Source organism: Lagenorhynchus albirostris, chromosome 2 (genome assembly GCF_949774975.1).
Source record: "Lagenorhynchus albirostris chromosome 2, mLagAlb1.1, whole genome shotgun sequence".
Classification (NCBI taxonomy): Eukaryota; Metazoa; Chordata; class Mammalia; order Artiodactyla; family Delphinidae; genus Lagenorhynchus; species Lagenorhynchus albirostris.
The window spans coordinates 73,246,666-73,264,981 of NC_083096.1; the positions used below are offsets into that span (position 1 = coordinate 73,246,666).

Below are 18,316 nucleotides of genomic sequence, written 5' to 3' on the forward strand. Positions count from 1 at the left end.
CCAGCTGCCACTTTCACTTCTGTCTCCTGAGACCCCAGAGGGAAGTTGGGTGGGGAGGTGGAAGGTGACCCACTAACCGTCCCAACCGCCCCACCTCTCCTCAGCTGAGGCTTCAGATGGCCAGGGGCCCCTGTCCGCCACTCTCAGCTAGATGAGTGGAATGGGCTTAGGTTGCAGGGGAAGGGTTGGCTGCAGTGGGAGGAATGGTGGTTAGATAGCAGGAAGGACTTCCTGGGATAGGAGACCACTGCCTGCTTGGCTTCATTGTTTCAGAGGGTACAGCTAGAAGCATAGGTATTATAACTGGACAAACAGGTCATTTGACCTCTTCAAGGTAGGCAGGGGATTGGCTGTCTTCTAGCTCCCATTAGTTGGACTACAATGCTGGGGCTGCAGTGCCCTCCCAAGTGTTACCAGCTGCCCATGCTTAGTCAGGTAACTTCTAACAAAGCAAATTTTAGCCCCAGAGACTACTTTGAGTTCAAAGACTCAGCCTGGGAAGTCCTCTCTGTAGTCTTACATCTATGTCGCCTGCTGTACTAGGCTATTTCCTCTCGTTTTGCACTTTGGGGAATGGAATTTAGAAGTGGGGATAGAGGTGGAAGTAAGGACAGTCCGCTCATGTCCTACTGCTGCCCCAGCCTTGGCACTAAAGAGGGGAATAGGGTTTTTCTCCTGAGGAACCCCCAGGCAGTTTTGGAGCCATCACACTTTACCCCATGAACCTTATCCAATTCCTCTAGCTGCAGTGCTTACTTGTTCCTCATAATTACACCTCCTCCCCTCAGATCCCTTCCTGGACAGGGGACCTGGACAAGAGTGGAGGACCCAGTTGGATTGAGAGCTCTAGACAGTACCACTAGATCAATTCAGAAATGTTTTTGCAGAAGAAGGATGAGACTGGAGACCTGAGGTGCCAAGAACTCCATGTGGGGTCCCTAACTGCCTAGGGATGCTGGGTGGGGGTGTCCCAGGTCCTAGAATGGGAAGTAGAACTTGATGGAATAAGGTCAGAGACACTATGCAAATCCCCATGCAAATGAGCAGTAGTGAGTCATTACTGATTGGCCTGCTGGGTGGAGCATGAGGCAAGGCTCAGGCTCAGGTTCCAGAGCTGGCCCCACTAATGACCATGACAGTGACCTTGGGCCAGTCACTACTCTAACCAGAAGCAGGATCCCAAGCCCTGGGTCTGATAGGCACTCCAGGTGTGTGAGGGGATTGGCTTGGCAGAACCTCTGCTGCCAGGGCCTGTGCACCCTGCCTGGCACCTGCCCTGGCTAACCATGAGCCTCTGCCAACCCTTGGCCATCTGTTGTGGAGGTTATCGTTCCGAAAGCACCTCCGTCTTCATCAGGCCTGTTCCTCCACTCTTCTGGCCTCCACATTGCCCTCCCCTCCTAAGCTGGAGGACAGGGGACCTAACTGGACCAACTCTTCTGTTATCTCTCCATGGAATCACACAGTCCTGACCTCCCTTCCTTTTGAGCCGCTATAAAGAGCATAGGAACAGAATGTCTAGGCTGGAGGGCACTTGGGTACCTAGTCCACTCCACCTACCCATTATACTGGCCAGTGGGGTGAACTCTGGCAGGGGCAGTGCCATATTCAAGTTCACACAGTGAGTTAGGGCCAGGGCAGGGACTAGAACCCAGGCATCCAGAATCCCTACCCATAGTCCCCGTATTTCCCTGGGCTGTTCATTACCCTACCTCACCTACCCCTTTTCTACTAGGACTCAGTCTCCTGTTGCCCCCAGATTCTTCCTGAGGTCAGAGGGGTGGCTCTGGGAACTTGTGGGCGCAGGGTGGTTCCTAGGAGCCAGCCTAGAGGCCACCAGGGCAAGGCCAGAGCTGGGGTGGGAAGTGCTGGAGGTCGGGGGGGGGGGGGGCGGTGGCTGCTGCCTCTGTAGGGGGCCATACAGCCTCAGTGATGCTACAGGAAGGATGAGAGCTAGACTACAGGAAGGACAAGCTGGGGTGGGGAAGCAGTGGAGGCGGCTCGGGAGACAGCCCCTCACTGGAGAGCCATCTCCTGGGCAGAGAACAGGCTGGCCCCATCCCAGGAGATTTGCCAAGGAGAAGAGGGCGGAAAGCCTAGGGTGGGGCGCGGGAGAGTTGTCCAGCGGAAACTGGAGGGAGGGCTCCTAGCCCTGCTGCCCACACTGGGTGCTCCTCTTGGCAAGTCGATTCCTGTCCCTTAAGCCCCTTAAGCGAAGGCTTCAGTGCCAACCTCCGCTTGTGTTCTTAGGGTGCCTGGGACCTGAGACCACCCCCGCCCCAGGTCCGGCTTTCTTGGACTGGCCCTCTCTCCCTCCCCACAGCCCAACAGTCCGCCCCCAGGTCCCTTGTCGGTGAGTTAAAATTAGCTCAGTGCCCAGACTAAAAATAGCCCCTGCCCAACCCTGAGGCTGTTGGGCTGGGGGAGGGGAGTCCCCGAGGGAGGGGAGGATGGTGGGAACCAGGGGTTTGGGGAGTGAGCCTGCCAAACAGAACTTTGAAGGGAGGAGGAGGATGGGGATGGGTACCTGCCTGTGCCTTTGAGAGCAGACCCTAGAAGAACTTCGGGGCGAATGAAAGGAGGCTGCCTTGTGGGAGGGGGAGCAGAGAGGGGGCAGAGAGATTGGAGAACAGGGAGGAGCCAGGGAGCAGTGGGTGGGGAGCAGGCGGGGGGGTGCGAGAATTGGACTGTGCGCGGTGGGGGAGAGGGGCAGCGTGAGACCCCAGCACTGCCTTTGCCCAGACTTCGAGGGGAGGGTGATGCCCCCCACTTCGGGGCTAGTACAGTGTTTGTGAAGGAAGGGCTGTCTGTGTAGATTCCAGAGGCTCTCTTGCCTGGGCCCCATCTCTTGGTGGTCACTGAGTTTACCTTCCCACCCATCTTCCAGAGCTCCTCAGCATGTGTCTCTGCGTAGAGGGCTGCGGTTCAGAGAGAGTGGCTTGGAAGGTTTGTGAGCCCTGGGGTGAGGCAGGAATGGAGGCAGTACCCCGGGCGTTTAGAGGGCCGCTGGGCCTTGTGCCCACCTCTGCCCACTCTCAGGGCCTGCTTGCCCTGGAGCCTGGACCTAGCCAGAGCCTCAAGAGCCAAGATGCTCCATCCCCGGCCAGGTCTGGGCTCAGTCCTGGCCCCTGAGGGCCTCCTTGCCTCTCCCTGCCCTGCCCTAGGTGGGCCCTGCCCTTCCCTTGTCTGTCTCTTGGCAGGACTGCAGGATTTCAGAGGACAGGGTTGGAGTCCTGTCGAGTTTCGCCCACGTGCTCGGCCTAGCATCAGCGTCGTGCAAGCAGTTTCTTGTTCTCTACCTGCTTCTCTCTCAACCTCTGTCTCTGTCTAGTCTCCTGCCTCTCCCTCTGTCCTCTGGCCCTCTCCTTGTCTGCCTCTGCCCCTCACTCTGCCTTCCTCTTGGACTCTCTGCCACTTTTTCTCTGTCTCTTTTCCTGTCTGTGTGTCTGTCCCCCTCTGCCACCCCCCTCTGTGTCTGCCTCACCCACGTCTCCTCCCTCGTTAGTGAGCAGGCTGTTTGAGGCCGCCTGACTGTGGGGGTGACAGGTGGATTGGATTGTCACCCCCTCCCCCAGCGCCTGCTGCTTATTTCATGCCCTGCAGCCCAGCTACAGGGAAGGGGCGGGAGGAGGGATGACAGCTGTCTCCAGCACCTCCTGCCTTCCCCTCCAGTCCACAGCCCTGAGCAGCCTGGGAGGAAGGGATGAAGGGCCTGCTTAATGAGAGTTTCTCACTATGTGGAAGAGCAGGGTTTGAAGCCCGATGCTCTGTGACGGGGGGCTGCTCACTCAGCCTCTCTGGGCAGCTGCTCCATTTTGACTTGCGCTGGTATGGCAGCGCTGAAAGCAGATGCTCTGCAGTTCCTCTGAACCTCTGGGCCGCTGGGACAGAGGGTGGATATGGGTGGAAGGGTGCAGGGGAGAAGGGGAGCTAGGTAGTCCCCTGACGACAGCAGGAGAGGGGAGGTGGAGGCTATCCCCTGGAAGGCACTTCTGCAGCTCCCCCAGGAAGGGCAGCCCTGCTGCAACTGCAGCTTCAGGAGGCTGCCCTGACCGCTTGCCCCAACTCCTCCCGCTGGCCCCAGGCCACCCTCACACAGGAACTGAGATAGCATCATTCTGAAACCCGAGAATGGTTTGAATATTGCTCAGGTACCAAGTGGTGTTACATTGGGGGAGGCAGGAGCCTGTTACTTCTCCCATGCCCCCTCCAAACCAAGATCCCCTTTAGGGTACATTTTATATGTTATTTGCATCTTATTTGCATGTCAGTACAACCCACATGTTCCTATTGGGTCTGTAGCCCAGCTGAGGAAACCGTTTGTCCATGGGGTCCTTCTGGGACCCCCACCGTTTCTGGTCCCCTCGCTCAGCCTCTACTCCTTGTCAAGCGTGTTGTCAGATGAGCCTCCTGCCCTGTGTCCTGTCTCATTTGCAAAGGCTTCTCTGCAGCCACCCTTCTCCACAGACGGTGGGTCTGCGCCTGCCTCCCTGGGACTCAGCCCAAATGCCATCCTCCTCCCTCTTTGCTCCTTCTGTCTCTGTTGGGGGAGGCCCTATCTCTGTCTGCTCCCACTTACTCCCCAGGAGGTCCACCCTGCCCAATCCTGTCCTGCCAGCACTACTCCGAGTAGGTGAATCAGAATCAGAAGCAGCTGGAGTCTTCGAGGGGGTACTTTGGTGACAGAGATGCTGCCAGCCCAAGGAGTCACAGCTGTGGCCTGAGGTCAGGATTGGGTGGGCCCTGGGGCCATCAGAGCGGGAAGGCCATCCTGGATAACCCCGTCTCTGTGGCAGCCCTAAGCCCTCCCAAGCCTTTGGCCTCCAGGAGAAGCAGCCAAAAGCCAGGTCATCTGGGAGGGCCTCCTAGAGGAGGAGCGGGCTGGAAAGGGGAAGAGGAATGGGGCCGGCCCAGGCGAAGAAGAAAAGGCTCACATCTGGATAACATGCCCAGGCCTCTGGCTCCTGGCAGTTGGTTAGGTAATTAGGAAGAGAGCTAATTAAGGAGGTCCAGGTGTTCATTAAAATCTCCCTAATTGGATAGGAGGGAAGCTTGGTCAAGATAGGCCTCCATACCTTGGATAGGGTCAGTTTAGGGTTCATTGTGCCCACCCAGGCCCCAGCCACCCCTTTTTCCAAAGTAAGGGCTGAGTTCTTGCCCTTACTGTTCTTGCCCCCAAGCTTTCCAAGACTGCAACAGTGTAGAATGGATAGCAGAAGGGGAAAGAGATGAGTACAGACTGACCCTGCTTTGTAGGAAGGTTCCTGGTTAGATAGGAGGAAGGACTGCCCAAGGTAGGGGCATCTCCTCCTCTGGCAGTGTTGGCACAGAGGTAGGAGTGGCAATGGGGAGGGCGCCATGGGAACATGGAATCATAAAAAGTGCTTTGGGCTACTGGGTATAGATGAGGCCTGGTCTTTTTAACCCTGACTTTGCTCTATCAGAGGATGCTCAGTGGGTCTCTGTGGCTTCCCTGTCTTCTCAGCCCTGATCCCTCTAGCATCCCAGCTCCCCCAGCATGAGGCGGGGGTGGGGGTGGTGGTGTAGGAGATCAGCCAGGGAGCTGGTTGCCAGGTGACAGTTGCCTAAGCAACCCAGTCCTCTCCATCTCCATGTACTCAGGGCTGCTCCTTAGAAGACTTTAGAGTCTCACCCTCTGTACCAACCAACCTGAGGGTAGGGAGGGTTGAGGACTGGAGTAGCAGGGGTAGTTGGAGGGTAGGGGGCGTCCAAACAGACAAGCTGCCGGCGCAGCTGGGAGAGGAAGAGTTCTGTCTCCTCAGAGGATAGAGTGGGAGGAGCTGGTCCTGCAACAGAAGTTAGACCAGAAGAAGGACTTCTCACAGGGTCACAGCGATGAAACAATCCTTTCTTCCTTTCAACAGACATTTCCCAAACTCCTCCTTACACGGGATAGAGTGGTGAAGGATACAGATGTGGTTCCTGCCCTCATGAAGCTTCAGTCTCATAGGGGAGCCAGGCATTAAATAGAAGCACAGAATTGTAATTATTTACAATCATGATAAGTGCTAGAAAGAAAAGAACAAAATACCCTGAGAGTCAATAATCTTGGGGAGAACCAAAGGAATGAAGTTAGATTGTAGGAATGACTTTTCTGGGGATCGTGAGAGCAAAGAGAGGGATCTCTCCCAACTTCAGGGAAGAGACAGCATTGGCCAGAAACTGGTAGAGGTTACCTCTCAGCAAAAATTTGCTGATGAGCAAAAGGTGGCGAGAAGGAGATAGTAAAATGGGAGAGGGATGAAAGGTGGATACTGTGAGCCAGAGGAGGGTGATAGTGACTGTATTTACCAGTCTAGATTGGGGTTTTCAAGGCCAGGCCAGAGAATCCCCTTTAAAAAGCCGCCTTCTTGAAAAATTTTAAAAAGCCCTCTTCTTAGCCCTCCCTTGCCCTCAGTGTGCCCTCCCCGCCCCGTTCTCTGCCAAACCCGTACCATTGCAACTCTGGAAAATACAGCCTTTGGATTGCACTGGGAGGCGGGGCAGCCGAACTCCTCGGGCTGGAGCCTTTGCAGTGGCGTGTTTGGCAGAGATCGGGGTCACAGGCGAGGGATGGGGTGGCTGGAGCTAGTTCTGGGTCCAGATATCTGTTCAGCCGACTCAGGGTTGGCTGGGCTGGTGATGGTGATGTCCTAGGGCATGTGTGAGGGTGGACAGTAGGAGGCCCAAGGCCCATGGGGCACCTTGAGGATAAGGAAAAAGGGAAGAGGGTTTGAAGATTTCTCCCTGGGGAGAGAGAGGGAGGTGTGGAGGGGCCTTCTAGGAGTGGGGAGGGGGCTGCATTGTTTTCTGAAGCTACCTGGACAGAGCAGAAGCTCTCTTTCCAGCTGGGCTAGGGAACGCCTGAGGGAAAGTCCTGGTCATGGGAAAGGGTGGGGAGGGATATTCCTGGCTCCTCCCAAGGCCATAGATTCCCTGCCTTCCCTCTCTCCTTCCCTCTGTGGCCAAGATGCCAAGGCTGAACTTTGGCATCTACTGTGGAACCTTGGGACCCACGGTTGAGTGGATACGTAAAGGCTAGAGGACCTCAGCAGCCACTGGAAATGGGGGCTGGGGAGAGGGTTCCTAATTACAGGTGTCTCTGTTGTCAAACACCCACCCTCTGCCCAGGTTGGTTGTGGGGAGGTGAGAGCCCACCTTCCTGGACTCTGTAGTGGGCCCTCTGGCAGGGACTCTGTGGAAGGGGAACTCTGGAAAGGAGGACTGGGCTTCTGTGGTCTGGGCTCCTTCCAGGACCCTATCAGAGTGGCTTTAGAAAGCATGGGTCCCATGCCTACTGCCCCTTTCCACCATCTCCCACTATTCCATCTCTGGAATCACAGAGCCAGAAGGGCCCTGGGGTCATCTTGTGCCTCCATCCTGGGCCCTTCCAGTCCCCGGGGGCTCACCCAGCCTGTTTAGGTGCTACCCACACCTGAGAGCATGCACCTTGTCTGGCTCAGGCTGGGCTGCCATCCCTGTGCCCCCTTCCATCCTGTGGTACCTCACGCTGTACAGTGCAGGGCCTCCGTTTTCCCTCCTGGCCCTTTAATTGGAGCTCTTCGACCAGTGGGCCATGATGGGTTTATAGGTGTACTGAAACAAGGATCCTTCCACCTGGTGCCTGTGTCCCCCTGGCTGCCAGCAGCCTCTTTCCTGTCTGGCACTGGTTCTATATTTTCTCTACATGCTTTGAGTTGAGCAAGGTTGGGAGGCAGTGCTCTTAGACTGAGCTTGGGTTCTAGGCATGCCCCACTCCTCTAGAGCAGGAGTTGGCAAACTGTGACCCATGGGCCAAATCTGGCCATGCCTGTCCTTATAAATCTAGTGTTATTGGGGGCACAGCCACACTCGTTCTTTTAAATGTGTTGTCTACAGCTGCTTTCATGCTGCAATGGCAGAGTTGAGTAGTTACAACAGAGACGGTATGGCCTGCAAAACCTGAACTACTTACTATTTGGCTTCTTTTTTTAAAAATATTTATTTACCTATTTTTTTTTTTTTTTTTTTGCTGCAATGGGTCTTAGTTGCGGCACGTGGGATCTTTCGTTGTGGCGCGTGGGCTCCAGAGCACGTGGGCTCTTCGTTGCGGCACACGGGCTCTCTAGTTGAGGTGCGCGAGCTCAGTAGTTGTGGCGCGAGGGCTTAGTTGCCCTGCGGCATGTGGGATCTTAGTTCCCCAACCAGGGATCAAACCCACGTCCCCTGAATTGGAAGGCAGATTCTTTACCACTGGACCGCCAGGGAGGTCCCTATTTGGCTTTTCTTTTTCTTTTTTTTTTTTGTGGTACACGGTTCTCTCACTGTTGTGGCCTCTCCCGTTGCGGAGCACAGGCTCCGGACATGCAGGCCCAGTGGCCATGGCTCATGGGGCCCAGCCGCTCCGTGGCATGTGGGATCTTCCCGGACCGGGGCACGAACCCGCGTCCCCTGCATCGGCAGGCGGACTCCCAACCACTGCGCCACCAGGGAAGCCCCCTATTTGGCTTTTTAAAGAAAAAATTTACTGATCTCTGGTGTAGAGGGGTGGTTGGTTGGTTTGTTTGTTTATTTAAAGCAGCAGAATCCATTCTTCAAAGCAGAAATTTAGGCCAAGGCCCACTGAGTAAAACAGATTGGTGTAGAGGAGCCCTGGTTAAAGGGAGATAGGGGTTCTGCAGCCCAAGCCCTACTTTGGGACTCCAGGCTCCAGGGTTCCATGAGTCTGGTATGAGGACCACTGCTCTAGACCTGCTCTGGTATATTCTTGAGCCAGGGGTGCAGACACACTCCCATTCTGGCAGCAGGTACACCGGGCTAGCTGTTCACAGCCTCGGCGGGTGTTCACTCGGCACGTTCTCTGCACCGGGCTCCGTATGGGAACCACCATCCTAGGCCTGTGGGGCAGCTGGCAAGCCCAGGTGTCTCTGCTCCTGGTGGGCTCTGGGGAGAAGTGAGGGGGTCGGACATTCTCTAAGACTCAGACCCTTAGGAGCCAGGGAGCTCCCTGATTGTGTGCTCTCTGACCTAGAACCTGAGGGCAGCAGTGATGGTGTGGAAGGAGCCTGGAGCAGAGTCCTGGGCCCTGAGTGAATTCCGGCTTGTGCCTGGCTGTGGCATGCCATCACCTCAGGTCACCAACATTTCCTTAGTTTGTGGATGGGGCTCAGATGCTGCCAGCCTCTCACAGGGGTGCTGTGAGGCTGGCCCGTGTGCCAAAGGAGCAGGCCTGAGGGTTGCCAGGGCTGACAGTCCTCTTGTGACCCTCCCCACCCAGGAGGCTGTGCAGAAGGTGTCCCGCAGACCATGAACTGAGTGCTGGTCCGAGACTGTTCATGAGCACAGTGTAAGGTGTGCCGAGACCCGCCACCCAGCTATCCCCTCCCCTCCCCGGCAGTGAAGATCCCCGGAAAAGATGGGGAGGAAAAAGATTCAGATCCAGCGAATCACCGATGAGCGGAACCGACAGGTGAGGGGATCCGGGAGCTTCACGGAGTGGATGAGGGCAGGGAGCTGGCCTCTGCCTCCACTCCACTTCCAGCCACTCCAAGAAGGCTTCCTGGAAGAAGGGGGCTCTGGAGTCTGTTATGGAAGGGCAAGGGCTGAGTTGGGAGAAGAGGAATCCCCACCTCCCTGCAGCTCTTAGGACCCTGTGTCCTAGAACCCCAAGACTTATCTGCTGCTGCAACCAGGCAGACCTGAGCCCCTACAATATGCAATATGCAAACCTCAGGCCGCACCCAGGCACTTCCCCTTTCCCAGGATGAATCCTTCCCCTCCTCCTACCCCAAGGGAAGAGCCTGGAAGCTCTTCTGTTCTCCCTCCCTAACCTCTTTATAGCCCCCAGCACAGAGGTGTGGAGTTCTGTCCATCTGAATGTCTGCCTTCAGTGAATTGGCCCTGGGCTGTGCCTTGGCCATGTGTTGGCAGAGGGGTGCTGGCCTGTTCCTTGCCCAGACCAGGGGCTCCTGAGAACAGGGTTACCCTGAGGCAGGGGCTGGCTATGTCCAGCTTCCTGTAGGTGGGACTCCTGGGCAGACCTTGACTGAGCCAGGCCTGGCCGCCCACACGCCCACCTACAGGTGACATTCACCAAGAGGAAGTTCGGGCTGATGAAGAAGGCGTACGAGCTGAGCGTGCTCTGTGACTGCGAGATCGCACTCATCATCTTCAACCACTCCAACAAGCTGTTCCAGTACGCCAGCACGGACATGGACAAGGTGCTGCTCAAGTACACGGAGTACAACGAGCCGCACGAGAGCCGCACCAACGCCGACATCATCGAGGTAGGCCCACGCACGCGGACCCCACCCCCGCCTGCAACTGCACGCCACGTGCCATGCAGCATGCACACTTGGACCTCCCCGTGCACGCACACATGCACACCTGCCCCTTGAAGCCCCCTCACCTGTGCGCACACACATACAAACCCACATCCTCTTCTACAAACCCCGGGCCCGAGAAGGAGGGAGGGCAGTGAGGTAGATGTCAGATGGGGCTGCCCACCCAGCCCGGTCCCACCCCAGCCCTCTCTGAGCTGCTTTCTTCATGTCTGTCAGGCACAACATGACATCTCTGCTCTGTCTGCTCTCAAATTCTCTCTCTCTCTCTCTCTCTTTCCTTCCTTCTCCATCTTTTGATATGCTCCTGCATCTGACTCTTCCTTTCTCTGTCTCCCTCTTTGTTTCCATCTCTGATGCTCTGTCTCTGTCCCTTTGTGGGTCCCTGTGGCTCTATTTTCTGTTTCAAAGAGAGCTGACATTGTAAACCATTAAAGGACGTGGGCTTTTGAATCCAGCTCTGGCCTTTACTGGCTGTGTGGCCTTGGGCAGGTGGTTTCGCTTCCCAGAGCCTTGGTGCCCACCTCCACGAAATGGGGCCAGTGCCTGCTTTGAAGGGTGTTGTGTGAATTGAATGAGACAGCCCAGTTCCTGCTTCTCACACTGGGGGTACGGGACCTGTGCCGATGAAGAAGGGTGCCTGGGAAGCCACAGGCCTGCCTTCCTGGAGCGAGACTTCCACTCCACAGATGTGGAAGAAATTCTTTTATTTTTATATTAGAGAAAACAGATTTACTCTAGACTAGAATGTGAAATTCACATTCATTTTCAAGACAAAACAAGCATCTGTGAAGATGTTTTGAGCATGGAGAGGTCAGCTTTGGGGTCTCCTCCACACCACCAGGTGTGCATCCCCTACTTTGTGTGGGTGCATGGGAGAAGCTGTGGCCTTTACTCGAGGACAGCGTACAAGGTGGTACATGGTAGGAACTCAGTAAATGCAAAGAAATGTTTTGTCTTTCTCTCTCTTATTCTTCTACCTCTCTGTCTCCATTTCGATTTCTCTTTCCCCTTCTTCTTTTAAGCAGAGCCCAGGAATTGAGCCGGGCAAAGACAGCCCTGACTGCCTTGCGCTGGAGAGCGCTCTGTGCCTTCTGGCTGGGGCTCACCTAAGGGTAGACAGGGTACCAGCCCCTCAGCTCATCCCCCAGAAACCCCCCACCCCACCTGTCACCTTGGAAGCACATGTCCCTGTGCCGGCTGCAGTCCCTGGGTTAGGCCCACCTTTCACGTGACCCTGTATTCTGACGCCTCCCCCACCAACCACACAGTCACACAGTGCCCTAGTAGGAGAGTCTTAGGGAAGGGCTGGAAGGAACGCCAGGGAGGCAGGGGGTGGTCGGAGCTGGGAGGACCCTCACCCCTGCTGACGGTAGTGGTGCGGTTACAGACCCTGAGGAAGAAGGGCTTCAACGGCTGCGACAGCCCGGAGCCCGACGGGGAGGACTCGCTGGAACAGAGCCCCCTGCTGGAGGACAAGTACCGGCGCGCCAGCGAGGAGCTCGACGGGCTCTTCCGGCGCTATGGGGTGAGCCCCACTCACTCTCTCTCTGTTGGCCCCCCTTCCGGCCCCTTCCCCCCCAGGCGCTGCACAAGAAGCACAGGGAATGTGAGAGCCCTGAGGTGGACGAGGTGTTTGCCCTGACCCCCCAGACGGAGGAGAAATATAAAAAGATAGACGAGGAGTTTGATAAAATGATGCAGAGTTATAGACTGGCCGTGAGTAGTCGCATGGAGGAGAGCCTCCCTGTGGTGCATGGTGTGGCTTCGCGCCCCGCCCCGGCCCTCGGCTGCCTCTGATGGATGTTCTGCTCTGAGCCATGCTGGGGCTATTGGTGACCACTGAGGAACCTCTGACGTTGGTCGTGATAAACCCGTGACCCTTGCTGAGACTCATCTTGGATGGAGCATAAGCCGGGAGAGGCCTGGAGTGTCCCCCTCACCAGCAAGAAGTGTGTAGATGACCTGAGATCCTTAGATGACAGGAAAGTAGAGAATGTGCTCTTTGCCCAGATTTGTTCTGGGGAGAGGCCCCTTTGGGCCTGCTCTGACACCCCCAGCCCAAGATACTCAATAGCACTGTCAAGGGGAGGCAGAGACTCCTGCTGAAGGGGAAGGCAGTGAGGTGGGTGAACGCCCTCTGCAGCAGGCAGACGGATGAGAGGCGACAAAGTGAGGTGACGCCCCGACCCACGCGCTCATCCTTAACAGCTGTGTGTGTGAGTTTGGGTCTGTACTCAGGGCCTCTAACCTGCTCTCTGTGTGTCCTGCCTGGCTGAGGACTAACCCACCTCCGCTAGGGGGGTTCCAGGTGTCCCCGGGTCTCTCTGCAGTGCGCAGAGCCTTCTTCTCATCCTCTGGGCCAGAGCTGGATCCCAAAGCACTCCAACCAGCATACTTCCTTGGTGGGAGTGGCAGGCATGACTCCAGGGGGTTCCAGAGCAGAGAGCTGGAGCTACTGGCCCAAGGACCCACAGCCCAGAGGCTAGAGGAACCCTGGCCTGCCCTCCCAGGCAAAGGGAATCCAGGGTAAGGGATCACCCCGGCCTGACCCTGCCTCTCCATCTTCTGTCTAGTCAGCTGTCCCGGCCCCCAACTTTGCCATGCCCGTCACGGTGCCCGTGTCCAATCAGAGCTCACTGCAGTTCAGCAATCCCAGCGGCTCCCTGGTCACCCCTTCCCTGGTGACGTCGTCCCTCACGGACCCACGGCTCCTGTCCCCCCAGCAGCCAGCACTACAAAGGAACAGTGTGTCTCCCGGCCTGCCCCAGCGGCCAGCCAGCGCAGGTAAGTGATCTGACAGGTGGGTAGGTGACGTGGCAGTGAGGTGTGGTGAGACTTCGGGATTCCATTTTCCACGGTGACTATTTCCCTTCACCCACCACAGCACTCTCCCAGGACTCACTATGGAAGAGGCTGTCCTGTCGGCTTATGGTTCTCTTTTTCCTCCAGGGGCCATGCTGGGGGGAGACCTCAACAGTGCTAACGGAGCCTGCCCCAGCCCTGTCGGTGAGTAAAGCTGCCCTTCTGCCTGGGGGAGGGCCAGGGTCTGCCTGCTCGGTGGCCTCAGGTGTTCCAGGGACCGAGAATGGCCTAGATTAGGGGAGAGGAAGATCCCAGGGCCTGAGCTGGTTGTAGTATCTGAGGATTTCTAAGCCCCTGGATTTTTTTGTCTGTAGCAGTGATTGGTGTGGATGATTGGCAGAGATGTAGGCTCGGAATTCTGGGAAAACTCTGAGAACTGACCAACATTTCTAGTTGGAAGAGAGATTCCAGATTTTTCCAGTTCAGTAGGGGGGTGCGTCTGGTTGGGATCTGGAAGATACGAATATCTGACATTGGCAACAGATAAAGAGGCACAGACTCACACGCACTTACACACGTACGGACACTTTCTCACCCTTATGGAAATATCCAGACATTAGATGTGCACTTGTAAGCACACGTCTATGAACCACAGAAGAAAGGCTGCTCGCCCCATGCCACCCCGCCCCCCCAGCAGCTGACAGCCCCTCCTGCCCTGTGCCGTTGTCCGGCTGGTGACTGTGACTTCGAATGTCACCATTGACGTCACCCCAACATTCCTGCCATTCCCGGAGTGATCCGGGAATTGGGATGGAGGCAGCCACACACTTCCAGGGAAGCAGTGTGCTCTCAGAGCAGAGGGCAAGGTGATACTTCTGGCGTTGGTCACCCCCACATCTCTGGGTTTTAGAGTTCCCCAGCTTGGCCCCAGGAACCACGTACTACCTCCTTAGCAGCAGTTGTGTACGGGGGCAGGAAATGGGGGGAATGGCTGAATACCCCTCCCTCTCCAAGGAAATGTCCCGTGAGGTGCCTGCAGACCTTAAGGGAACGGTGATACTTCTAGGCCCTCGAGCGCAACATGTACAAAGTGGTTGTGTGGCCCTGAAGAAGTCATCGCACCTCTCCCAACCAGCGGTTGGCAGGTGTTTCCTCGTCTGTAAATAGGGCTAACGATACATGTCCTGTCCATCTGGCAGGGTTAGTGTGAGGATTAAATACGCTGATACGTGTGTGAAGGCCCTGTGTTGGTTATGGAGTGTGGAACAAATGTAAAAGATGGTTATTCTGCTTGTTATTACCAGTCTAATTTTGGTGGCAGCTATGTCATCAGTCCCCCAGTTCCAGTAACACCAGCACTGCAAGTGAATGGCTCGTCTTTTTCCCAGAGCTACAGTCATTTTGTCACGTGCTTATCCACATCACAGCATCCCGAGCTCAAGGCAAGGGGAGCAGTCTGAGTGGTTGACTTGCCCTTGTGACCGGGATCCACACTGAGTCTCAACTTCCAGGCTGCCCCCCTTCTCCAACCTGCATCATTATGGGCCCAGTTGGGGGCAGGTACTGGACGTCCTGTCGTTGGAGACCAGCTCCTACTACCCAGTCCCATCACATGTAGCTTAGAGGCAGGGGGATGAACCCGATGATTGAGGAGTAAGGAGTGTTCTCCCCTTACTCCCAAGACCAGGGTGGTTTTAGGGGAAAATGAGAGAACTTAGTAGCCACTCAAAGTTTGAACATGGCTTTGAGAAGTTCTGGGTGACAGGAGTATTGGTTTGGGAGCAGTTAACAGGGCTAAGTGGTGGGTCCACATTTTTCCTTTTACCCTCATCTCTTCACCTTTCCAGGGAATGGCTACGTCAGTGCCCGGGCTTCCCCTGGCCTCCTCCCCATGGCCAATGGCAACAGCCTAAACAAGGTCATCCCTGCCAAGTCTCCGCCCCCACCCACCCACAGCGCCCAGCTTGGAGCCCCCAGCCGCAAGCCTGACCTGAGGGTCATCACTTCCCAGGGAGGAAAGGGGTTAATGCATCATTTGGTGAGTGGGGTGTCTGGACCGAGGGCCAGGGGCTGGGGAGTGGGAGAGTGGGGAGCAGTAGGGTGGGAGGACAGAGCCGACCTCTAGCAGGAGAGAGAACCAGCAGTTAGGACTTCCCTAGAGAGATCGTGGAATCGTGGCTTTTTATGAGCTCTTCCTTCCCGAAGGGCCTTCCAAGAGGTTGGAGCACAGAAGTACCAGTCTCAAGGGCAGTAAAAAGGGACAGGAGGTGGGAGAGAAGGTTCCCTGATGGTAATAGGGGGGTGATCAGAGGGATGAGGATTAGGCTGTGAGGGTTCCTAACTGGTGGGCATTGGGATATAGCATCTTCTGGAAATCAGGACAGTGAAGAGCTCTGCCCTCCTAGGCTGGAGAGCCATCCTGCTCCGATGCAAAGAGGTAGACGGCATGGCTGTGGGGGCAGGGGCGTGAGGGGGGGGCAGGGGCCAGAGACTGAACCATCCCCTTGGTTTTATTTCTGCTCCCAGACTGAGGACCATTTAGATCTGGTAAGTGAGGCTATGAGATGTTTGCTGTGGCTTTAAATTCTGGGTTAGCCCATTGCTCTGCGGTCCCCCAGCATGGAGTATGTGTGTGCCTTTGTCCTTTCGCCTGTGTGTGTAGTGTGTGGTGTTTGTTTATCTGGTTATTTGCCAAGAGCTATGCTTAGTGCCAAGTGGGATGCAGAGATGAACGGGGTGGGGGCGAGGAGTTCAATGCATGTGTGTGTACCTGAGTGTCCGTGGATGTTTTCATGGGATGTTGCATTCATGCAGACACACCTGTGTGTGTGTGCACGCATGCACGTGCACCAGTGGAGTGGGCCTGCCTCAGGCCTCAGAGGTCCCATCTCAGTGTATCCCTGGGTGCCTGGATTAGGCCCTTGCGCTTGCCCTCTGACTCTATTCATGCCCACCCAGGACAGGGACCTCCTTAGGAGGGATGCCAGCTGGACAGGAAAATCGGTTTTCTAGGGAAAGCTGAGGCCCAAGGCAAGGCCAGAGTTGTCCTTGGTCAGGGGCTTCCCTGCTTCCCTCTCTCCTGGTGCTCCCTCCTGCACGCAGCCTGTCTTACAGACACTCAGAGGCATACGCAGCACTCTTCCTCTGTCACACATATACACGCTTACATCCTCACCCTCAGCCAGGAGTGGGGCGGGGGCTCCTCCCTCCCGAACTCCCTGACGGGAGGCCAGAGAGGCTGGAAAAGGCAGGCAGGCTTTGGCGGCCAACACGGCGGCAGTTACGGCCCCAGCGTGGAGTTGGAATAAACAAGTGACTCAGCGGCAGATGGAGCTGACAGCCCCACACACGTGTGTGCGTACACGCAGGCACACGCCACGCCAGGCCCTGCATTCCTCTCACAGATGCCAGCACACTTCTAGCAGGGCGTGTGCTGCAGTGTGACAGATGAAGGGTAGACTCTAGGGGGACTAACCAGGAGAAGAATGGAGACAGGGCCCATGGCTGGTGTTGGGGCCCCAGGGCCAGCATATGTACTTTCCTTTTCGCATGTGTGTAGGCGTCAGTGAATCTGTGTGTGCATGTCTCTCTCCATGGATCTCAGTGTCTCTGTGAATGCACCAGTGTTTGTGTGTCTGCGGTGTCTTCATGCTGAGGCATTCCTCCTGGGCCTTGAGATTCAGGGACCCCAGCTTGTCCTTGGAATGGGGGGCCTGGATAAAGCAGCCCTCCCATTTGCCACCTCTTGACAGACTCTTTTCTCTTGCAGAACAATGCCCAGCGCCTTGGGGTCTCCCAGTCTACCCACTCGCTCACCACCCCAGTGGTTTCCGTGGCAACACCGAGTTTACTCAGCCAGGGCCTCCCCTTCTCTTCCATGCCCACCGCCTACAACACAGGTGAGTGTTCATGTGACATGTAGCTGTATGCACTTGTCCTTGGGGCACAGGAGGGACCAGAGAAGGAACACGAGGTATTCTCTGGGGGATGCCCCCATCTGAGGAGGGCCATTGATTTGGGGTAGCCCCTACCTAATTAAGGTTGCCAGATTTAGCAAATAGTAACATCGGATGCCATTCACATGGTGATGGTGTTATTGGAACTGTCTCAAAGACATACTTGTGCAAAAATTATTCATTGTTTTGTCTGCAAATCAAATTTAAGTGGGTATGAGTATCCCTTATTTTTAAATAGGACCTAATGGAGAGGGAAAGCCCTGTCCTTGGGGAGCTCTCATCTGAGGTGGGTTGAGCAGCTGGGTGACTCGGGCTGACCAGGGTCGGGGAGTGGGGAGGGGAGCATGCCGAGTTCAGCAAGGCTTCCTGGAGGAGAAGAATGAAGGAATGAGAGAGACAGGGAGGCTGAGGAGACCCGAGAGGAAGCATGGTCAGGAAGATTTATCCAGCTTCCTGGGAAAGCCAAGTAGGGACTCCAGGGCGGGGCGGAGGAGGAAGAAGGGGGTCTCTCACCCTGATGTCGGCTTGGTGGAATGATGAGGGGGAAAGGGAGGAGGAGGTCTGATGAAAGTGGGGGAGGGGATCTGAAGGTTGAAGAGTCACTTGGAGACATGGGAGAGACCTCTGGGTAGAAAAATTCAGAAAGGACACCCAGTGCTTGGGCCGTCCTGGGTCCCCAGGGCTGTCCTGGCCTCTGTCACCCACTCACACCCTCCCAGGAACAGTCTGTGACATTTTCAGCCATCCTTGCCTGCATTCCAAGCTGCTGTGTCAGGAAGGACTTCCCAGTGCGGAAATGCCTTGTCACCTTGTTTCAAAGTATCAGTGTGGCTGGGAACCTGGTCTGTTTCTCCCACTGAAGAGGCTTCTGATGTTCCCCAGCTTTTCTCACCTGTGAATGGCTTGCATCAGGGCTGTTCTGTGGTGAGATCAGACTAGACCAAAAGACCCCTAAACTTCTAGCCACTCCCCAAGCCTACATTCCAGAGTTGAACCATGCTAGGTAGGGTCCCAGACACCAGTACAAATACCCACAAAATCCCACCTCTTCCCTGTGTGTAAAAATCCAGAACCCAACCCTGTGTGTGGGAAAGCCCTTCGGGGCAGGTAAGAGAGCTGGAGGGACTGCCTCGTGTTGAGAGGCCAGACCCTGGCATGTGGGTCTGTGTCCAGATTTTATCACCTGGGTGTCTTGTGAAGTCCCTCGTCCCTTGTGTGTGCTCCCATGTGTGTACC

The 18,316-nt window shown here is 56.0% G+C and overlaps 1 protein-coding gene across 4 annotated transcripts in view; it reads left to right on the top strand.

Moving 5' to 3' along the window:
- MEF2D (myocyte enhancer factor 2D) overlaps nt 1-18,316 on the top strand; it is a 33,991-nt gene that overhangs the window by 7,845 nt on the left and 7,830 nt on the right. The window contains exons 2-9 of one of the 4 annotated variants that reach the window (XM_060136150.1): nt 9,257-9,448; nt 10,062-10,265; nt 11,904-12,038; nt 12,896-13,106; nt 13,272-13,328; nt 14,972-15,162; nt 15,651-15,671; nt 16,894-17,023. In XM_060136150.1, the coding sequence (XP_059992133.1) occupies nt 9,395-9,448; nt 10,062-10,265; nt 11,904-12,038; nt 12,896-13,106; nt 13,272-13,328; nt 14,972-15,162; nt 15,651-15,671; nt 16,894-17,023 (1,003 nt within the window). In that variant the 5' untranslated portion in view covers nt 9,257-9,394. Of the gene's footprint in view, nt 1-9,256; nt 9,449-10,061; nt 10,266-11,709; nt 11,848-11,903; nt 12,039-12,895; nt 13,107-13,271; nt 13,329-14,971; nt 15,163-15,650; nt 15,672-16,893; nt 17,024-18,316 lie in introns of all 4 variants that reach the window. The other 3 variants (XM_060136142.1, XM_060136167.1, XM_060136160.1) reach the window with 3 other exon arrangements.